The sequence below is a fragment of the Plectropomus leopardus genome, chromosome 10 (genome assembly GCF_008729295.1).
Source record: "Plectropomus leopardus isolate mb chromosome 10, YSFRI_Pleo_2.0, whole genome shotgun sequence".
NCBI classification, from domain to species: domain Eukaryota; kingdom Metazoa; phylum Chordata; class Actinopteri; order Perciformes; family Serranidae; genus Plectropomus; species Plectropomus leopardus.
In genome coordinates this window covers 4,922,193-4,939,863 of record NC_056472.1, presented here as the reverse complement: position 1 = coordinate 4,939,863, position 17,671 = coordinate 4,922,193, and the positions used below count along the sequence as shown (strand labels likewise).

Here is a 17,671-nt window from a genome sequence, read left to right as displayed (position 1 = left end):
TTGACCGGGATCAAATCACATACAAATAGTAAATATATCTCATACATTTTTTAGTCCGTTATTGTCGTCTAACAAGAAATTGGTGTAGTAGAAACTATGCTAGCATCAGGATTGGCTTAAGGAGTTTGTCAGTCAAAGCGAGCGACATGACAGTTCCCCCAAAGTGTAGCTTTTCAATCTGGATCGCCCCCTGGTGTCTGACTGTAGTATAGGTCATAAAGCCCAACCCTCCAAATACATTTTTCCGAAAGATGGTTTCTGTCACTGAAGGTAGTTCTCTTCACCCTGATGTTTGTTCAAGTGTTTGTTTTTATGATAAGTTTGGTTTTAATGAGATATTCAATTCTACAAAAAAGGTGACTTTTTTAAATTTACAGCTGTGTACGCAATCTGTGTGTTTAAGTTCAATGAGGCTGTTCGTGATTGGTTTGACAGGTGTTTTGGTAGGAACTCCCCCACTGCAGATATCGCTACAGCGCAGACTCTGGCTCTGAATGACTTTTACAGGGCAAGATGACAGCAGCCACATCCAGGAGTTTTTAGCTTAACTTAACTTATAGCGAGGGGGTGGGGTGGGGATGCATCGTCCATCTTTATCTACAGTCTATGATACAGAGAGAAACAGCATGTTGAGCTCATGTTATCAGGATGGTTTCACCAGGCTGTCTCACTGCCCCATGTAGACGGAAATACAAATCAGTGCCACTGTAGGGAAATTAGCTGTAAAATGTCAAACCTACTCTTGGGTCTACTTCCATGGCTGTGTCCTCAGGTGGAGACGGAGGTGGCGTAGGATTGCTGCAGAAGAATGACAAGAAAATAAAGGCACATTTATTCTGTACATCATTGAAAACTAGAATAAACATTTTTTTTTATTAAAATTTATTACAGACTTTTAATATTAATCGCAGGTAATCACATTTTTTAAATCACATTTTCAACTACTACTACTACTACTACTACTACTACTACTACTACTACTACTATTATTTTTGCACTACAAGACAATCATGAAGTCCATATTAACAAGGTGAAGTAATTCTAACCAGATTGTCTTGATTAGGAATCAAAAGACAGCAAAAAAATGCATGTGACTGAAGAAAGTGGGTATGTCTATAAAAGGGGAGACTCATGGAAACCCAGAGTCTAGTTTTCCATTCAAATATCATGAGGTCCTGAGGTGAAGGGACCCCTGTCAAATGGCCATGCCGTTTTTACATTGCCAGAATTTAACCTAACATGATTGGTACCACTGGATAGGTCTTCTATTTTCAAATGAAACCAGTATCATCACTTTATCTTTAAAACTCAGCCCAGTACAGCCTCTTAAAGACACTGACGGTCAAAGCTATTAAAACAAAATAACACATTATATACGGGCCTTAATCTCATTGTGATTAACACATTACAACTGACAGCCCCAATTATTATTAAGCATTTGAAAGCATACCCATTTTTTTCAATGGCATAAACAGCTGTAGAAGGTCAAAGACGTGATGCGGCGTTCAATCCTGATGCCCTTTTGTGTGATTATTGTCTTACTTACTCTGAGAAAGGCATGTAGGTTCTGCGAACGTATGGATCTTTGACCGTTTTTGGCATCGATATTTCTGCATGAACAGAGGTGATTCAAGGTCATAATGTGCTACTAAGAACATAATGCTGGATAATCTCAGCAAAGTTAACAACTACATCATTAATCTGTTAATTATTACAGAGGGGTGTAAGGAGCTTAATTTCCCCCAACTGTTTTAAAGCTGCACATTGCAATAATGGTTATATAAAGACTTTGGGTGTCAATGCAGCAAAATTCTCTTAAATTTCTCTTGAAGTACACATGCAAAAAGATTTAAATAAATTTAATATGTCAAAATCATTTTAAGATTTTAATTAAAAAGCAGCAAGTCCTCATACATACCGTTTATAAAAGAAGCTGGAACCATGAAATGTTTTTTGGAAGAAAAAAAACTTACACGATGCAAGAAATTGCTGCCACTTAAACTTAATAATTACTCAATTAAGTGTTTCAGCTGCACTTGTATATTTTATGTAGGAGTAGAAAGTATCATAAGATTAAAATAATCAAGTAACATGAAAGTTCCTTAGATTTGTTCTTAAGTACAGCACTTGAGTAAATGAACTTTCACATTTCAGCGCCGGTCATCAGGGAGACGCACAGTAACTGAAATTACAGTAACTGGGTCAATGCACCAAGTATAGTAGTATCGCTTTAGCCCTGAAATGTAATGATCCAGTCATTATAAATACTATAAAGAACTCTACTAAATTTGATTAAATGCATGCATTTTTTAAATGTTCCTCAAATGTTTTTCTTGTGTTGGATAGAAATTTTTTCGGCCTGTTAAAATTAGATGTTTTTCTCCTCTTTCTCTTTGTCAGAGTGCTCTGGACCACTCGTAAAATTTTCTCTTACCCAAGAGAAAAAAAATGGTGAATCCCAAAAATCAATGACTACTAACAAAAAATAAACAAATACAAGCAACGATAAGATAAAATGTGTTCGTATATTGTGCGTGAGGCCCAATGTCATTCTAAGTGTTTAGGAATAATTACATTGATTTAAGAATTTAACTTCCCATAGTCCTGAGGTACAAAAAGACCAATCAGCATCATGAAACAAATTCTTGTTGATTTGTTTTTGTTGCTGGTAAATACAGTATTTTTCATAGCAAGAGACAATACCATGAGTGATGTTGTAGTAGTGTCCAAAGGCAGTGTCTTTGGGGATGTCTGGGTAAAGATAGAGCAGCGGACTGCGCATGCCCCTCTGTGCTCTCAGACTGTAGGTGCGAATGATGTCTGGCAGAGGCATTTTCAACAGCTCCATCTTGGTGTAGGGCTCCACTGCATGCACATGGGGGTCTACAAAGAAACCATATAGAGAAAAACAGGTAAGCAAGCACAATCACCTTAATGTCTGGTGTTGAAATAATTTCATTAAAGACAAGAAGAAGACTGGAGGCAGCAGCAGTCTGCCACAAAAAGAGAACAGAAAAACATTTGGACATTATGTATTCTTAGTTCACGAGGGTTTGTTTGGGCTGTTTGTGTTACACTGGGTTCACAGTGGACATGGAAAAAGCCACAAAGTGCACTGATTTTCCATAGAGCGCCAACATTGCTTTCCACGCCCCTGTGGAGCAGTCAGAGCATTCACACTGGACGTGCTGCCACCCTCTTGTTTTTTTTCGGCAAGCCACAACCATATCTGGCAGAAAACACACTAAATACTCTACTAAACTGAACTAAAGAATATATCAGATATGGTATTAATCAACTGACCATGATAAATGATCAATTATGCATCCAGTGTTTCCACTATACTGGTCAGTTGTGTCTAAACACAGATGGAGAGAGACAAACAGAGAGATAGATAGGCACAAAGACACAGACACACACCCAGAGACACACAAGCAAGCAGGGACAGAGCTCTTCATGCGATTAGAACGGAGCAGAGAAGAAGAACCTGGCAATTGCTAATGCTGTGCGACAGTTAACATATGTGGGCACTTCCACATCCAATGTGAACCCAGCCATGCTCTGTCCAACCACTATGTAAGAGGACTTTCCACCTAAAAATATTCCATTTTTTAGCTGACAGACTTGCTCTTAAAACGCTGGCCCCCGCTGCTGTGGTCCAGACAATAAATGAATATAAATGTATGTAAACAATGAGGAGGGTTGTCATTTAACACAACCCTCCTCTCTTTGGCTCTGGTCAGTGACGTAGGTAACTGATGAAGGCTGCAAAGCCTTCGGCCACAATAAAAGCAGAGTTATGCTGATATGCATACCTTACAAGATGCCAACAAGGTGATGGCACTCGTTTAGACATTATAAGTTGTAAAATTAATAACATAAATAAGGTTAAATACGTTTTAAGGGTTGTGTTTCATAATTCCAACATGTAGTTAATTCTCTGTTTACTCCATCCAAACCTGCCGTTTTGACCACAGCTGGCTTTTTAGCTGGCTAGGTTGCTAATTCCACCATGCTGTCATCATGCTACAGTGGTTACAGAAAATAAGCCAAACACAGTAATACAGGACTGTCAGCGCCTGTTTATTTCTAAAGAGCTACTGCCAAAACCCTAATCTGAACAAGTTTTAACTTGTGTCCAAACAAACACACACGGACAGAAGCATACCGCCACTGGAGTGATCTACCCAGCTGAAGGTGATGGCTCCGTCTTTGATGCTCTCACTAAAGCGGAGCAGAAAGGTCCCGGTCTGTTTTTCCTGTAAGAGAAGCCGAGTTCTCTCCCTGCTCACAAACCCCATAATGAACCTGAAACCCACACAGAGTATAGCCAGAGTTTAGTTAACTGGGACACAGTGTGATAATTCTCTGAAGGCTGTGGTTGTATGTTTACATGCACAAAATAGTCTTTTGTTTTGCCCTTTAAAAAAAAAAAAAAAAAAAAAAAGACAATATACATAGTTACCTGTTTACTTGGGCTCAGGTTACATGCAGACCAATATTCCCCCATAATTCCAAATATGACAATAATCTGAAGATGATGCAGGTCACATTAACACCATATTCTGTTTAAATATCACAAATTAGGCCTCTTTGCATTGTTCAATTAAGACATGTTGGAAATGCTGGTATTATTCCGTTTTTAGGAACATTATTTGGGGATGTTAACAGGGATTTAGGAACATGTGTCTCAAATAGATGTTTTACTGCAGTTCACAACACACAGCTTGTAGTCTGTTTACAGTCAGCTTTGTGCATTGTCATGGATACATTGTACAAAAACCAACTCGCAAACAGGTTGCAAAGCTGGGGTAGAAATACATGCAGAAAGGTCCTAATTTCTGATCAACAGAAGAAACACACCTACTTTTAAAGATTATGAAGGACTTGGATTTTAACAGGTTTTTGAATATATACAAAAAATTTTTTTAAAAAACTAACATTTTTTGATGAAAAGAAGTAAAACGACAAGCAGCTCCAGCTGCAGCTACTTTTCCATAGTTTGATGTTGATGTTGATGGCATGTTAGGTAAAGTATGTAAACAAGACTATTAGTGGAATATTCACTTTCATTAGCTGTGTAAACAGCTTAATAGGAATATTGTCTCTTTCAGAATAAGGGCAAAAACTGGACTATTTTGTGCATGTTAACATACTCATTGTTTTGGTGGTCACACTTGTTGCTGCTCAGTAGACTACTGCCTCATAATTAAAATGACATTTACTGTAAATTATACAACTAATCAAAAAGAAAAACAGACAGTCTTACCCATCCCGCCAAAGATCCGCCAAGTGTTTTTTGATCAAATCCAGGATTCCATCAATCCAGATCCAGGAATTTTCATTCTGTCCACACAGGGAAGCAAAAGTCAAGATATAAACACACAAACACAGGAACTCTACAGGTTGTACTAAATATATAAAATATAATTTCACAAGAGTCTTGTTCAACACTCACCTTGGAGAACTGGCTCCAATAAATGAGACCATCAGAATCATCTGTGAGGAAACCACCAGATACAAAAGAAATGTTGTCAAAATAAAGTCTGTAGCCTGCATTACAAACACAGTCTTGGATACTGCTGATAAACATTACATTATAACTGTTATATTGACATAATTTCAAAAATATATCAGTTTTCCCTCATTTTTAATATGACACTGATAGTGTTTGAAAGTATTTTGGAAAAGGCCTGTTCTTGAGATGGGTGAGAAGACCGATTCCTCTCTCAGGTCTGCGGTGTGAGGCTACAGAAGCTGAGTTTAGCTTAGCATAAGGAATGGAAATGGAGAAAGAGTTAGTCTGGCTCTGTCAAAAGCATGGAGTGTATAAAAGAAGTGCACGCAGCCACAAGTGAAGCAAAGGCAGAGGTTTATTCAACCTGCATTTTCTCTAATGGCTAGCAGGGAGCGACTCTACCAGATGCAAAAACAAGTCCAGTTGCATTTTTGAAGTTTTTGAGAAAACGACCCCACTTCTCACTTGTTTTATTACTCTAGTAATATGTTTGTGTAATGTTGTTTATGGTCTCAATAGTTTGTTTCAAGTCTTTTTGAATACAGCATGATATTGACTGTGAAACTTACAATCCCATTTAGAGTCAAATAGATAAAGGAGGGGATATTTTTAGAGCATAGCAATTTGACAATTTATAACCACAACAACCCGTCAATCTGGACAGAGGTAGAGCAATGCGTGTCCATGCCAGCTCCACCCTCTTTTCAAAATATGGCTACTTTTGGCTCCAAACAATAATGGATGGTGAGGGCCAAAATGCCAAACACAAGACCTCAGAACGGTACTCTACGAACTAAATAGTGATGTCCAATCCTGTTAAACAATCTATGATCAAAATTGACAAAATCTGCCTAATGATACCTCTGAGGCTCACTTATTAATATATATCATCTGTATCATTTCTACATACTTTTCCACTTTTCCACCAAAATTAGCATGTGTACGTGGGTTTTTTTTTTAAATGCGGTCGAACCCTCTAAGTATGTCCTTTCCCAAAAAAGCACACAAGTTTGCATTTCTGTGTGTGTGCTGTGTTTTTTGTTTGGTTTTCTTAAGTTTCCCATTTGACAGTATGAATAGATCAGAAAACAGGCTAGGCCACGAGAGTGATATCAACCCTCTCGTCTAAATTTCAGCAGGTGCAGAACTATTGCTTTAACATCGAAGTTCTCTTTTTCTGCAAACTAATAGAAAGTGACGTTTCAATTTTGTGGAAGAAGCAGTTTAAAAACTCACCCCCCACGATTCTGTCTCTGAGCATGGAGAGCTGGTTTGTGTCCAGCCCCCGTTGGCCAACAGACAAAAACTGCCAGCTCAGAACCTGTGACAGCTGCTGCCAGGGGAGTGGAGGGGGGTTGGCAAACAATGACAGGTTCTATGGAAGAAGATCACAGACTTAAAATGTGATATAACACTAGATTATTTAATTTACATATATGAACTTAAGCAGCACAATAAAGAAAAAAATGGTACAATCTGTACATGAGAAATGTATAACATGAACCCGAAATGCATGTGTGCGACTGTTTACTGTAATCTGGATGTTTCTCCATCATTAGGGTGAACAGATGCTGATATTGTTTATGTGTTGTGTTAAGGTGTGATGGCTTTACCCTCGGCTCACTGGTGGACAGCATGTTGTACCACATGACAGAGGCCCAAGCACTGACAACCTGATTGGTACTTGAGACAACAACCACGGGCAGAGAGCTGGTCTGGAACAACACAGGACGAGGAGAACACCAATAAACTGCCTGGCTGCCATGTTTATGCTCTAACGATGCCTTCTATCCAACTAATAATATTATCAGATCAGCAGCAAAGAGCACACAAAGATTGAAAAACCTCTGACTTAAATTTGAGTGCCATGTTTACTCACTTCGATGTCAAATTCCAGTCCAGCATGCCGAAACCCTGTCACAAACTTAATAATGTGGAGCTCTTCAGTGACCATTAGACGATTCTGATGAAGAAGAAAGAAAGGGGGGAAAATTATTCATCATTCACTGAATCCTATTAATTTCTTTTATCTATCAACATGTAGGTGTAACTAAGATACACAAGATATTGTCCCATACAAGAGCTCATGTGAAAGCTGCCTCAAGCCTATATTAACTCATCTTTAGATGTGTTGATGGCATGGCAATGCTGGTCCATCTGCCAGCCTGTTGGTCAACCACTTTGGCTCAGATGGAAATATCTGCAACGCTTTCAATAAAGACCCATCTATAATGCATTATGAAGGCATTGATAGTGAATTATAATGCTTTATGACTACACTGTCATGCCTGTTGATTAACTATATCAACAGGCATGACACATTATAGATGTGACTTATAATTACTTATAAGTGGCAAGTGTCTTATGGATGCTCTTAACTAGCTCTAAACTCAAGGTTTACTAATGGGGCTTATAATGCATTATAAATACCTATACTCACCTATAGGCACATCAACAATCAACTATTGTAAGGTAATAAGGACTCAGTGTGCTATAATAGTCCATGCAGAATCATAAGTTATCACTGTATGTGTTGAGTCAAGTGAGTTACATATTTATCACACACACATGATTTTTCCAAAACGTTCAATGATTTATACAAATTCCATGATTTTTCCAGACTATGAAAAATAAGATTGTGAAATTCCATGGCTATTTCAGGTTTTTGATGACTGTGGGAACCCTGATTGTAGCCATGTGAAAAGTTCACCAAAGATAAATGTTGTGTGCAACTGCTGCACAAGAAATATGACCCCAATCAGGCTGATGGTGGCGCTGTATTTAAGGCCTAAACATTCAATTTAGGAAAGGCCACACCTTTCATACAGTAAGATGGATTGACTTGAGATTCAAACTGCAATCATGGAAAGGCAAGCCTCTTACACGTGGAAGCAGACATGTATGAGGAATTTTTGGGAGGTGATTGTCCACGCTTTCACAGAAGAATTGTGCATTCAAATCTTCCAGATGATCGGCTCAACTTTTGAAGAGTTATCAGATGCTGTAACTCATCTTGTAGCACTTGCTGCATTATGCCCGAGGGGGCCAGTTCCTACCTACAAACACATAGCAATAGCATCCTATAGAATCGAAAAAAGTGTTTCCATAGAAGTTTTGCATAAGATCATTCTTCTCCAATCGCCTGAAATACCACCTCATGAGAGTGTAAAAAAGTTTTTTTGAAATTGCCATGTTTCCATTAGGCGTACACATTTTATATTCACCATTTCAATTTGCACAATTTGAGGGTTAATGGAAACCTGCCCGTAAAGCTGATAAGCCACAAACTAATTTACAAATCCAGCATATACTGAGCAATGTAAGCATGCATTCAAAGCTGTGTTTCTCACCACCTGACTGAATTCCAGCACTGCTTTAACAAACTGAGCCTATTTAGTACCTAGTGGAATATTTTTTCTATTACTTTTTGTGCCAGAAGTTATTTGTTTTTTTCAGTCCCCACATCAGGCTGCATAACTGGCTCCGCTTTCATGCAAAAAAGGTACACATTGGAGCTGTGTTAAATGTCCATAGCCAGCAGGTGACGTCCAACACATAAAGTATCAAGTGTTTGATTATAACTACAAATAACAGTTGATCTGAATGTCTCATCTTACCTCATTTGATCCTTTGCCTCTGGATTTGCTTTCTTTGAGTGACTGAAAAAGACAAATGTTACATCATATGAACAATCATATATATTTAGTGCTTTAATTCGTGCTCACGTTTGAAAGGATGTGTGCTTTTTAAATGGTTAAGTGTAGCAGTTTGAGGAGTTTCATACCATGTGACCAAATTCTGCCAGCAAGTCTCCACGGGGCGAGTCCACGTCCAACACCTTACAGACATTGCTGTTTAAGTCAAAGAGACGGAACCTACAACAACAACAGACCAGATTGTGTCCATCATCAGTATCAGTAGTTTAGAAAAATATGGGATAATATGAACAAATCATCAATTTGCATTTGGGGTTTTTATTATTGTTTTACTTACCCTTTAACTGTCCTGGCCTCCTCAACATCCCTTATTTTTAGGACACAAAAGATAGGAAAAAAACAAAACTAATAAGAATTTTATATTATTCATTTATTTATTTATTATTTTAATTGTATACAAACTAACCAAATAAATCCAAGTTTGTTTTTTTTTTCTTTTTAAATCCATTTAATAATGTACTACAACACTGGCTCAGGTCAAAGTTTTCTTTGACTTACTTGTCAAATACGGGTTTGACTTTGAGCAGGCACTTGAATTCTGGGAGGTTTGCTAAGAACCTGAGAAGAGAGGAAACAATTACTGACAAAAAGGATTTTAAAAAAACATCATCATTATTTATTAATGGTTCTGTGTTTCACTATTGACTCCTCAAAGCTCCAAGACTCATATTTAGCAATTCATCACTACAGATAAAATGCTATTAAAATAATTTTGATATTTCTAGGTCTCATAAAATAAATGTAAACTGGTTATATGGGCATTCTGATGCATTTCAAGATGTTTTGTTTTTTTTGTTTGACTTCAGCTACCATGCTCCACAACGGAGCAAGCATCTCCACATGTACAAGAACATTTTGTATTTCCTCCGGTAAACACAGACAATAATATGCCTACAGTAATAAATTAACAGAAAAGACAGTTGGTGTAATATGAATTAGTTACATCTTTTACAGCACAGTGCTGTATTTGACCATACTGCACATGAAATAAAAGCAAGTTTCATATTGGTTAAGTAACCTGAAATCACTCAACTAATACCAATACCAATTATTTATTAGACCCAGACATACTCTCTCTATTCTGTTTAATAAATGACCTGCAGCAACACTGTGATGGGTGTAGTCTTACCTCACGGTCACTGTGAACCGCACCCCAGTCTTCAGTATTAGAGGTCGTTGAGGTAAACTCGACATGATAGGTTGTTTCTCAACCACCAGAGCACTGCAAAACAACATCACAAGAGAACATGTCAACAATATGAAAGCATGTGTCACTTTGTGTTCATGACATAGAAAAGCCCAAATGTCTCACTTTGAAAGGAGCTGTACGAACAAGGACAGAGTGATTTTCTCAATATCTGCCAAGGGATCAGCGGGGCTGGAGGCATCAGTGCTGTTGTCTTTCTTGTTCTGGTCTTGCAGTTTCTGCTGCTGTTCACGTATGTGTAGCAGCACCTCTGCCACAGTAGTGAACCTGCACACACAATGTGAGAAAACACAGGCGCACATAACAAGTTTGGCATCACAAGAGCTGGGACAAAGAGACGTTTTTGTTCAATACACAAAGTTTCTTGAAACATAAAAAAAGTTAAGGAAGTTCTTACCACTTCTGGAGATGGTCAAGACTTGTGTCAACTGGACTTCCAATGCAGGACATCTGCTGCCTGCGCTTCCACTGAGGTAGCTCTACCGTAATGAGAGTCGCCACAATCTGCTGTGCCATTTTTAAAATGTTCACTATCTGCTGCAGCAGCATCTGCAAGACAAAAAAAAACAAAACAAAAAAAAAAACAAAGCAAACATTAAGTATGTGCAGAGGTCTTGTTAAGCTGGTTAAACAATAAGCTTATTGCTGTTCACTGGGACCGTATTTAATGAGTTCATGTGACAATAAATGGATTTGTTGATCATGTAAAAAATGTTGTGACTTAAAATCCCTTTGACTGACTGACTATGACCGATCTGATGACGTTTGACATCTGCACACAGCCATCTTTGGCATACCACCACCAAACTGTAAGCTAACAAACTTACAAGCAAATACTTTGGCATTTGCATGATTGTTGGCCCACAGGCTTCTTCTTTTTAACTTAAGGCAGAGAAAGCCCCATCATTTCTGCAGTGGCTAAGGGATTGCCTTTAGAAAACCTCCCGATATAAATAGGTAAAAAACACAAACATTTAGCTTCGTGGAGCCCTTTCACAGATTTTGTTGATGGCTTTCCTGTTTTACTTCTCTGTAAGGATCCTTTCCACAATGTTGTCAGATACTTAAGATAACAATCTGAGCCTGTCAGTGGCAAATGTAAGCACTTTAGTGGATGTAAATTGAAGGTCAGCTATGGCCAAAAAGGATTATGTTGCAGACCATTTGGCTGCGGCGGCTGCAGCAGCTCTCCGTCAATACTGGACCAACTTCAAAAATTGTTGTTGCTACTTCTCACTTAGGCACAAAAACAAGGTAAAAAAGCATCATGGGTACTCCAGGTTAATACCCTAGTTTCCCTTAAACAAAGGTGTGGCGTCTTATTTTGATGTGTCAGCTTTAAAAAAGAAAAGTATCCAAGAATTTTCCATTACTCTGCTTCAAAAGGTGCATTATATAAGATCTGGACATCATTTTAATTTAAAACATCCAAAAAATGAATTAACCCTATCAACAGAGTGTGAAGTAGTAACACCTTTGACGTTATGTTCAAGATGCCTATGTATTGTATTGCAGAGATATCCACTGCTAAGCAGCCAGGGATGAATTCCTTTCTGTGCTAATACATCCTGGCCTGAGAGGCGATAGTGACGCACTGCAGCCTCGAGTGTGCCGCAGGAGAGGATTGCAGTTCACAATAAACTTTTCAAATGGCATTATGTGACTGTTTTCTTGTTATTGCATAGCATTGTTAAAACTGAGCTAGGTAAGCTATGAATAAACGCCATAGGTAAAGATAGCAGTCTTATTTTGACAGGATGTATCATTGCTAGGCTGATGACTGTAAACTGCGGTTGTATGGACACAGTAGTAGACTTTTAAGACATTTAATGGGTAAAATACTGCCCTCTAATCAGTTGAACTGGGTGGCTAAAACATACATAATGCACCTTTGAGACAATGTTTTTCAGTTGTGTCACAACAACTCCTCAATGATGCATCTACACTACCTGCTTTGTTTGTGTGATAAATTTGGTCCGCTTAAGACATTCCTCTTCCACAACAGCGTGGGACAGGGCCAGTCCAATATTCTGCTCCACTGGTGATGACACAAAAGACACAAATGAAACATGAACTCACACCAAACCTATCACCTGTCTCCTGATGTCTCCCACCATACCTTGGCTTTGCCAGGTCTTCTGGATGAAGTCAATGTTTTCATTAAGGAACTCCAGCGACTTCAATTCCTTCTTCACCTCCTGTATTCGGGTTAAAGTTCACAAATTTGTTTAATGATTTCAGATGTGTTTTTTCACAGGTGGAAAACAAAGGTGGAGCCAACAAGTGTGTAAACAGAATGAAGTTACCGCAGTCTTCTGCTTCAGTTCATTGACTTTGCTGTCCAACTCTCCCCATTTCTGATCCATGGATGGACTGCTGCAACCCTGACAAAAACACACGTCTCTTTCACTTGTTTGCTGTTATCATTAGTGTATGGTGGGGATTCTTCCAGAACAGACTCTTATGCTAACACAGTGTGCCACAGTGCAGCATTAAAAATGACATGAATCCTTTAGAACCCCCAAAACTCTGGGAAAGGCAATGAGAAAATTAAGCCCCAAAACTTTAAAGATTACCTGGGAATTAGAAAACATTTTTTTTAAAACAAACCAAAACAATCGAAGACATTACCTGAAAAAAAGTGCTTAAATAATGACAATACGAATTTTGTGAAACAATTTTAAATATATAATTTTGAGAGTTATAAATATAGTTTTAGGACATTTTCTTAGCTTTTTAAAAATGATCATTTTCCAATTACAATTCGCAGAGCATTTCATGCCAAGTCGCTTTTTGAGTGTTTTCAAAAGAAAGCAAAATAATTTGTATAGAGTTTGAAAGTTTAAATACTTGCGAAGGGGTAAGAACGCAGCACAAGAAAACTGATGTAAATCCAGGTTTCAAAAGGTAAAAAAAAGCACTACACATATCTGCTTCTGTTTTTTGACAAAACAAAACATAAAATCGAAAAAAAAATCTTCACTTGCAGGGGAAAAAAATGCAAACATATTTACCTGGATAGAACTTAAAAATATGAAGTTCATTGTGCCAATAAAGAGTTTAAATTAATCCTTTCAGAGCAGGAATAAAATAGAAAAAACAACAAAAGAGATTTAAATAATCTTGTGACAGGATTTATTCCTGGCTCACTTTATAGAGTTTGATGTTGTACTGTACAGTTCATCCATCTGAAATAAGGAGTCATCTTACCTGTGCCTCAGAGGCTGAAGACAGGATCTTATTTTCCTCCTTTAGACATTCAGAGAGGACAACAGCCAAGCTCTGTGGCTGAGCTTCAAAGTGTTCCTAAAGTAAAAAGACACAAAGCAAAACAAAAAAATCAATTATACAGAAAACTTTCATATTAGTCTGCTTTAAGAAAATAAAGGCAACGTTGAGCTCACATGACTGCACGTCTGTCCTACCTGCAAGTAGTCTTTCATCCCTGTAAAATCAGGTCCCTGCAGAATGTTGTTCTCCTGGACAGAACGGTTCCACTGTTCTTCCAAAGTCAGCAGAAGTGTGTAGAAACACGTGTTTGCTGTATTTACATCCACAGCTGCCAAATCCCTGAAACAGAGCAGCGGAAATTTATTCAGGAAATGTGTCTGTCCATGTGTCCTCAATGAGGAAACACTCTGTGGGACATTTTTGATCAATAAATACAGTCAGTCTAACCTCAAAAAACTTCCTCAAACTATAACTTATTTTAAGTCAACCATGAGAACGCACATTTGGGCCACATTTGGTACATAGTCTGAGTCAGAAAACTATTCATTTTCTGTAGCTTGTTTCTCTGTTGCATTTTTTAAGCTTCTCTTTCTCTTGGTCTTTTTTTTCCCTACTGTAATCATTATTATAATTATTACTATAATCATTTTTTTATAGACTTGATTTAACTGATATCTTCTTTTAATTTGTCATTTAGTTTGCCTTTTAATTTTATTTTTTTATTCTGTCTCAATATTGCTTATTATTATCATTATTATTAGTGTTCTGTGTTTACTGCCTTTATTTTGTTATTGTATTTTTCTTACATGTTTCTGACCCAAATCTCCTGTTTAATTCTACCTTCACTCTTGTCTGGTCTTTGTTTTGCGTTATTGACTAACTTCTATTGTTTTATCGCTTCCAGGATTTCTTGCTTCTGCTTTGTTTGTAAAAGCACTTTGTAAACTGCATTTTTAAAGGTGCTATACAAATAAAGTAATCATTATTATCATTATCATATAATAGTGTAATTATATGTTGTATATAAATTTGTGCTTCCTGAGAAAATATCACAAGTTAATATCTTTTTTAAAAATGCCATCTTTTCAACACAAGGGCCAGTAACTCCAGCAGGAGTCACCGCTCTCTGTGCATTATCCGCATACTGGTTTATAATTAGCCATTAGTTTGTGGTTACTAGATAAAGCAAAATATCATTTTGTAAAATACACCATGTTAGGACAATAAAATATTGACAAATGAAATACCTCAAAACAAGATTTCAATTAAGCTCCTCTCTACAACACAGTGCATCCAGATGGTGAATAATGCAAGTTTCGCTTTAAGACCTTCGTTTTGGTTTATAAAGGGAGACCGGGGATGGTAACACAAGACAGTTGTAACACTTTCAAATTCTTTAACCGAAAACAAGTCACAAATCACCTAAATTTACTTTCTACATGCTCAGTTTGGTCGATGCCTTATGAGGAATTAGCCTCCTTTGACAGACAAAGCCAAGTTTAAAAGGAAAAAAAATATTTTTTTGGTAAGACATAACCCTTTTCTGCTTTGTTTGGTTAGGATTGGCCTGTTATTATGATTGAATAACTGTCCAGTTAGTTTGAACTGTTTTGACAAAAAAAAAAGAATTTTTGTTTCTAGTTGCTATTCCGTCTTAAACTTGAGGCAGTAATGTAATCAAAGAGCAGTGTCTAGCCTGCCAAAAAGCCACAGAAGAGGAAGAAGATCTGTTTTGATTTGGAGCCAAGCCTCCAGTAAGTGAGCTAACTCTGATGCACGTTTTTTTCCCCACTGACTTAAATCAGAAATGAGACGTCTGAAAAACAGTAAATCATTTTTGTGACGCTCAAAACCTATTGCCAACGGCTCATTTCACTATGTACATTTAAGCCATTCCGGTTAAATAGCATTTGGAAAGTCTAAAAGATTACAAAATTACATTTTTAGGACCGCCTTGTAAGCCAGCTAAGCGCTACACTGGAGGTCAATCCCTTCGCCGGTGGAAGTCACCCACTAGGGCACACTCGGCTGCCGTAAGTCTCTAGTGCACATGCCTTATGGGCCAGTAGATCCAGTATTATATACCAGAAAAAGAGCTTTTTTGCTTCATGTGCCAATGAGCAACTCTCATAGGAATGAACAAGGCCCTGCCTCCATGGCTGTATCCAGATTCTTATTGCATCCACGTCTGAAGGGGAACTGCAGAACCATACATTGAATATAAAGCTGGACAACATGACAGCTCCCTCAAAGTGAAGCGTTTCAATCTTGATCACCCCCTGGTGGCTGACTGCAGTACAGGCCATAAAGCCCGCCCCTCTAAATTAGTAAACTGGACATCGGCCAAACTAAAAACTCTAAAGTACATGCCATATATTATGATAAATTTAATTATAAAAAATAATAATAATGATTTTTTTCCCCCAAAGATGGTTACTGTCATTTAAGGCAATTGTCATCACCTTGATGTTTGTTCAAGTGATGCTTTAACAATAAGTCTGGTTTTGGTGAGTTTTAGAAATCTACAAAAAGGAAGATTTTTGTTTGTGTAAACTGTTTGCTGTTTTGTTTTAAGTCTTCTTGTTCTTTTATGTGAAATTCATCTTTCCATTTTCTTAGCCAAGACTCTTAATCTTAATGGGACTACTCCTGGTTAAATAAAAATAATAAGAAAAAAATACAGTATTGAAGCACAACTGCACAATTAGAGAAATTCATTTTGACATGAGTTCCTACACGTCATTCACTACATCTGTGAGTTTAGAAAGGGTTTGTGGCCTGAACCGTGTGTGTGGCAATGAACCTTTTTTTTTTACAGCAGACATTCTGACTCATCAAATCTAGAAAAGCACGAGAGAAAGCGATAACAATAACGAGCTCTCTAAGGGTTAGTGTCCTCGTGCTTCTTACCAGTCCTGTCTCTCTATCACGCCGCTCAGGTAGTGGCGGATCTCTCTGGGGAACTGTCTCTGGTCGTACAGCTGTCTCACCCGGCCCTGGAGAGCTGAGTCCAGCTTCAGCAGCTCCTGCCACTGGGCCATCTGCAGTTAGCCGACACAAACAGGGACATGTCTGAAGAGAGACACCACTGAGGCAGAAGTCACTAACATAAACCTACTGCAATAAGTCCTCCACTGGGTTGTCTTTTGTCGTCATTTAGCTGTTTTTTGTTTGCTTTATGTTGTATGTGAAGTTAAAAATAAGAGCAGGTACAAAGTACGACTTTAAACTATCGACTAGCTTATTAGCGCTTGACGCTAGCCTTAAAAGCTGCTAACGTTACCCGAAACGTTAATTTTATATTGAAACAGTGCCCAAAACAGACACACTACTTTTTTTTCTTATTCGTATTTCAACAGCGACTTACCGACTTGACTTGTTTGTGTTGTTTGAGCTTGTTGTTGTTTGCCGACAGGGTATATCCAGGCAGAGGCACTGTGAGCTGCCTTCACTGTCTCCGGTTGTGTGTTTATGAATGATACAATGAAAAAGGGGCGTTGTTTTTAACTACCGGACGCTCCCACACACACACCACGTGGTTTACGGAGAAAAGTTGTCACTCTCTTTTTTTTTTTTTTTTTTTTTTTTTTAAGTCTTTATTGCACAAAAGGATGTACAGTTACAAAATACAGAGAGGTAACAAACTCTAACAAGTTTAACAAGACAATCCAACAGATTCCAGGACATTAAAAACAATCATGCACTTACAAAGCAAGAGAAAGATATAGATTTAGATTAAAAAAATATATATATATCAAAGCTCAAATATCAAAATCAGGGGTTCAAATGTACTAAATTTGGATTTGTGTGTACAAAATGTTGTTAAAAGAATAATCTGATTAATAATATAATGTTGTTGGATGTTACTGTTACCTTCATGGAAACCAAACATATTCTGGTTATAGATTAAAATCAGGGTCAATATTATAAATAGTGAATCTGATCAGTGTCAGGTTAACCAGTGTTCACACTATTTTAGCTTCTACTTAAAAAAAACTG

At 37.7% G+C, this 17,671-nt stretch overlaps 1 protein-coding gene across 2 annotated transcripts in view; it reads right to left on the bottom strand.

Moving 5' to 3' along the window:
• LOC121948957 (signal transducer and activator of transcription 1-alpha/beta-like) overlaps positions 1 to 17,154 on the bottom strand; it is a 33,206-nt gene extending 16,052 nt beyond the window's left edge. For both annotated transcript variants that reach the window (XR_006106198.1, XM_042494525.1), the window contains exons 1-23: positions 17,040 to 17,154; positions 16,583 to 16,713; positions 13,867 to 14,011; positions 13,652 to 13,747; positions 12,748 to 12,825; positions 12,561 to 12,639; positions 12,391 to 12,479; positions 10,839 to 10,990; positions 10,547 to 10,708; positions 10,364 to 10,456; positions 9,733 to 9,792; positions 9,512 to 9,541; positions 9,303 to 9,393; positions 9,136 to 9,177; positions 7,398 to 7,481; positions 7,132 to 7,233; positions 6,755 to 6,893; positions 5,459 to 5,499; positions 5,270 to 5,346; positions 4,169 to 4,308; positions 2,704 to 2,883; positions 1,547 to 1,610; positions 741 to 798 (exon numbers count right to left, since the gene is read on the bottom strand). Coding sequence is in view for 1 of the 2 variants with exons in the window: in XM_042494525.1 (XP_042350459.1) it covers positions 741 to 798; positions 1,547 to 1,610; positions 2,704 to 2,883; positions 4,169 to 4,308; positions 5,270 to 5,346; positions 5,459 to 5,499; positions 6,755 to 6,893; positions 7,132 to 7,233; positions 7,398 to 7,481; positions 9,136 to 9,177; positions 9,303 to 9,393; positions 9,512 to 9,541; positions 9,733 to 9,792; positions 10,364 to 10,456; positions 10,547 to 10,708; positions 10,839 to 10,990; positions 12,391 to 12,479; positions 12,561 to 12,639; positions 12,748 to 12,825; positions 13,652 to 13,747; positions 13,867 to 14,011; positions 16,583 to 16,713 (2,133 nt within the window). In the remaining variant the exon portion in view is untranslated. The remainder of the gene's footprint in view (positions 1 to 740; positions 799 to 1,546; positions 1,611 to 2,703; positions 2,884 to 4,168; positions 4,309 to 5,269; positions 5,347 to 5,458; positions 5,500 to 6,754; positions 6,894 to 7,131; positions 7,234 to 7,397; positions 7,482 to 9,135; positions 9,178 to 9,302; positions 9,394 to 9,511; positions 9,542 to 9,732; positions 9,793 to 10,363; positions 10,457 to 10,546; positions 10,709 to 10,838; positions 10,991 to 12,390; positions 12,480 to 12,560; positions 12,640 to 12,747; positions 12,826 to 13,651; positions 13,748 to 13,866; positions 14,012 to 16,582; positions 16,714 to 17,039) is intronic.
• Positions 17,155 to 17,671: the final 517 nt, after the last annotated feature.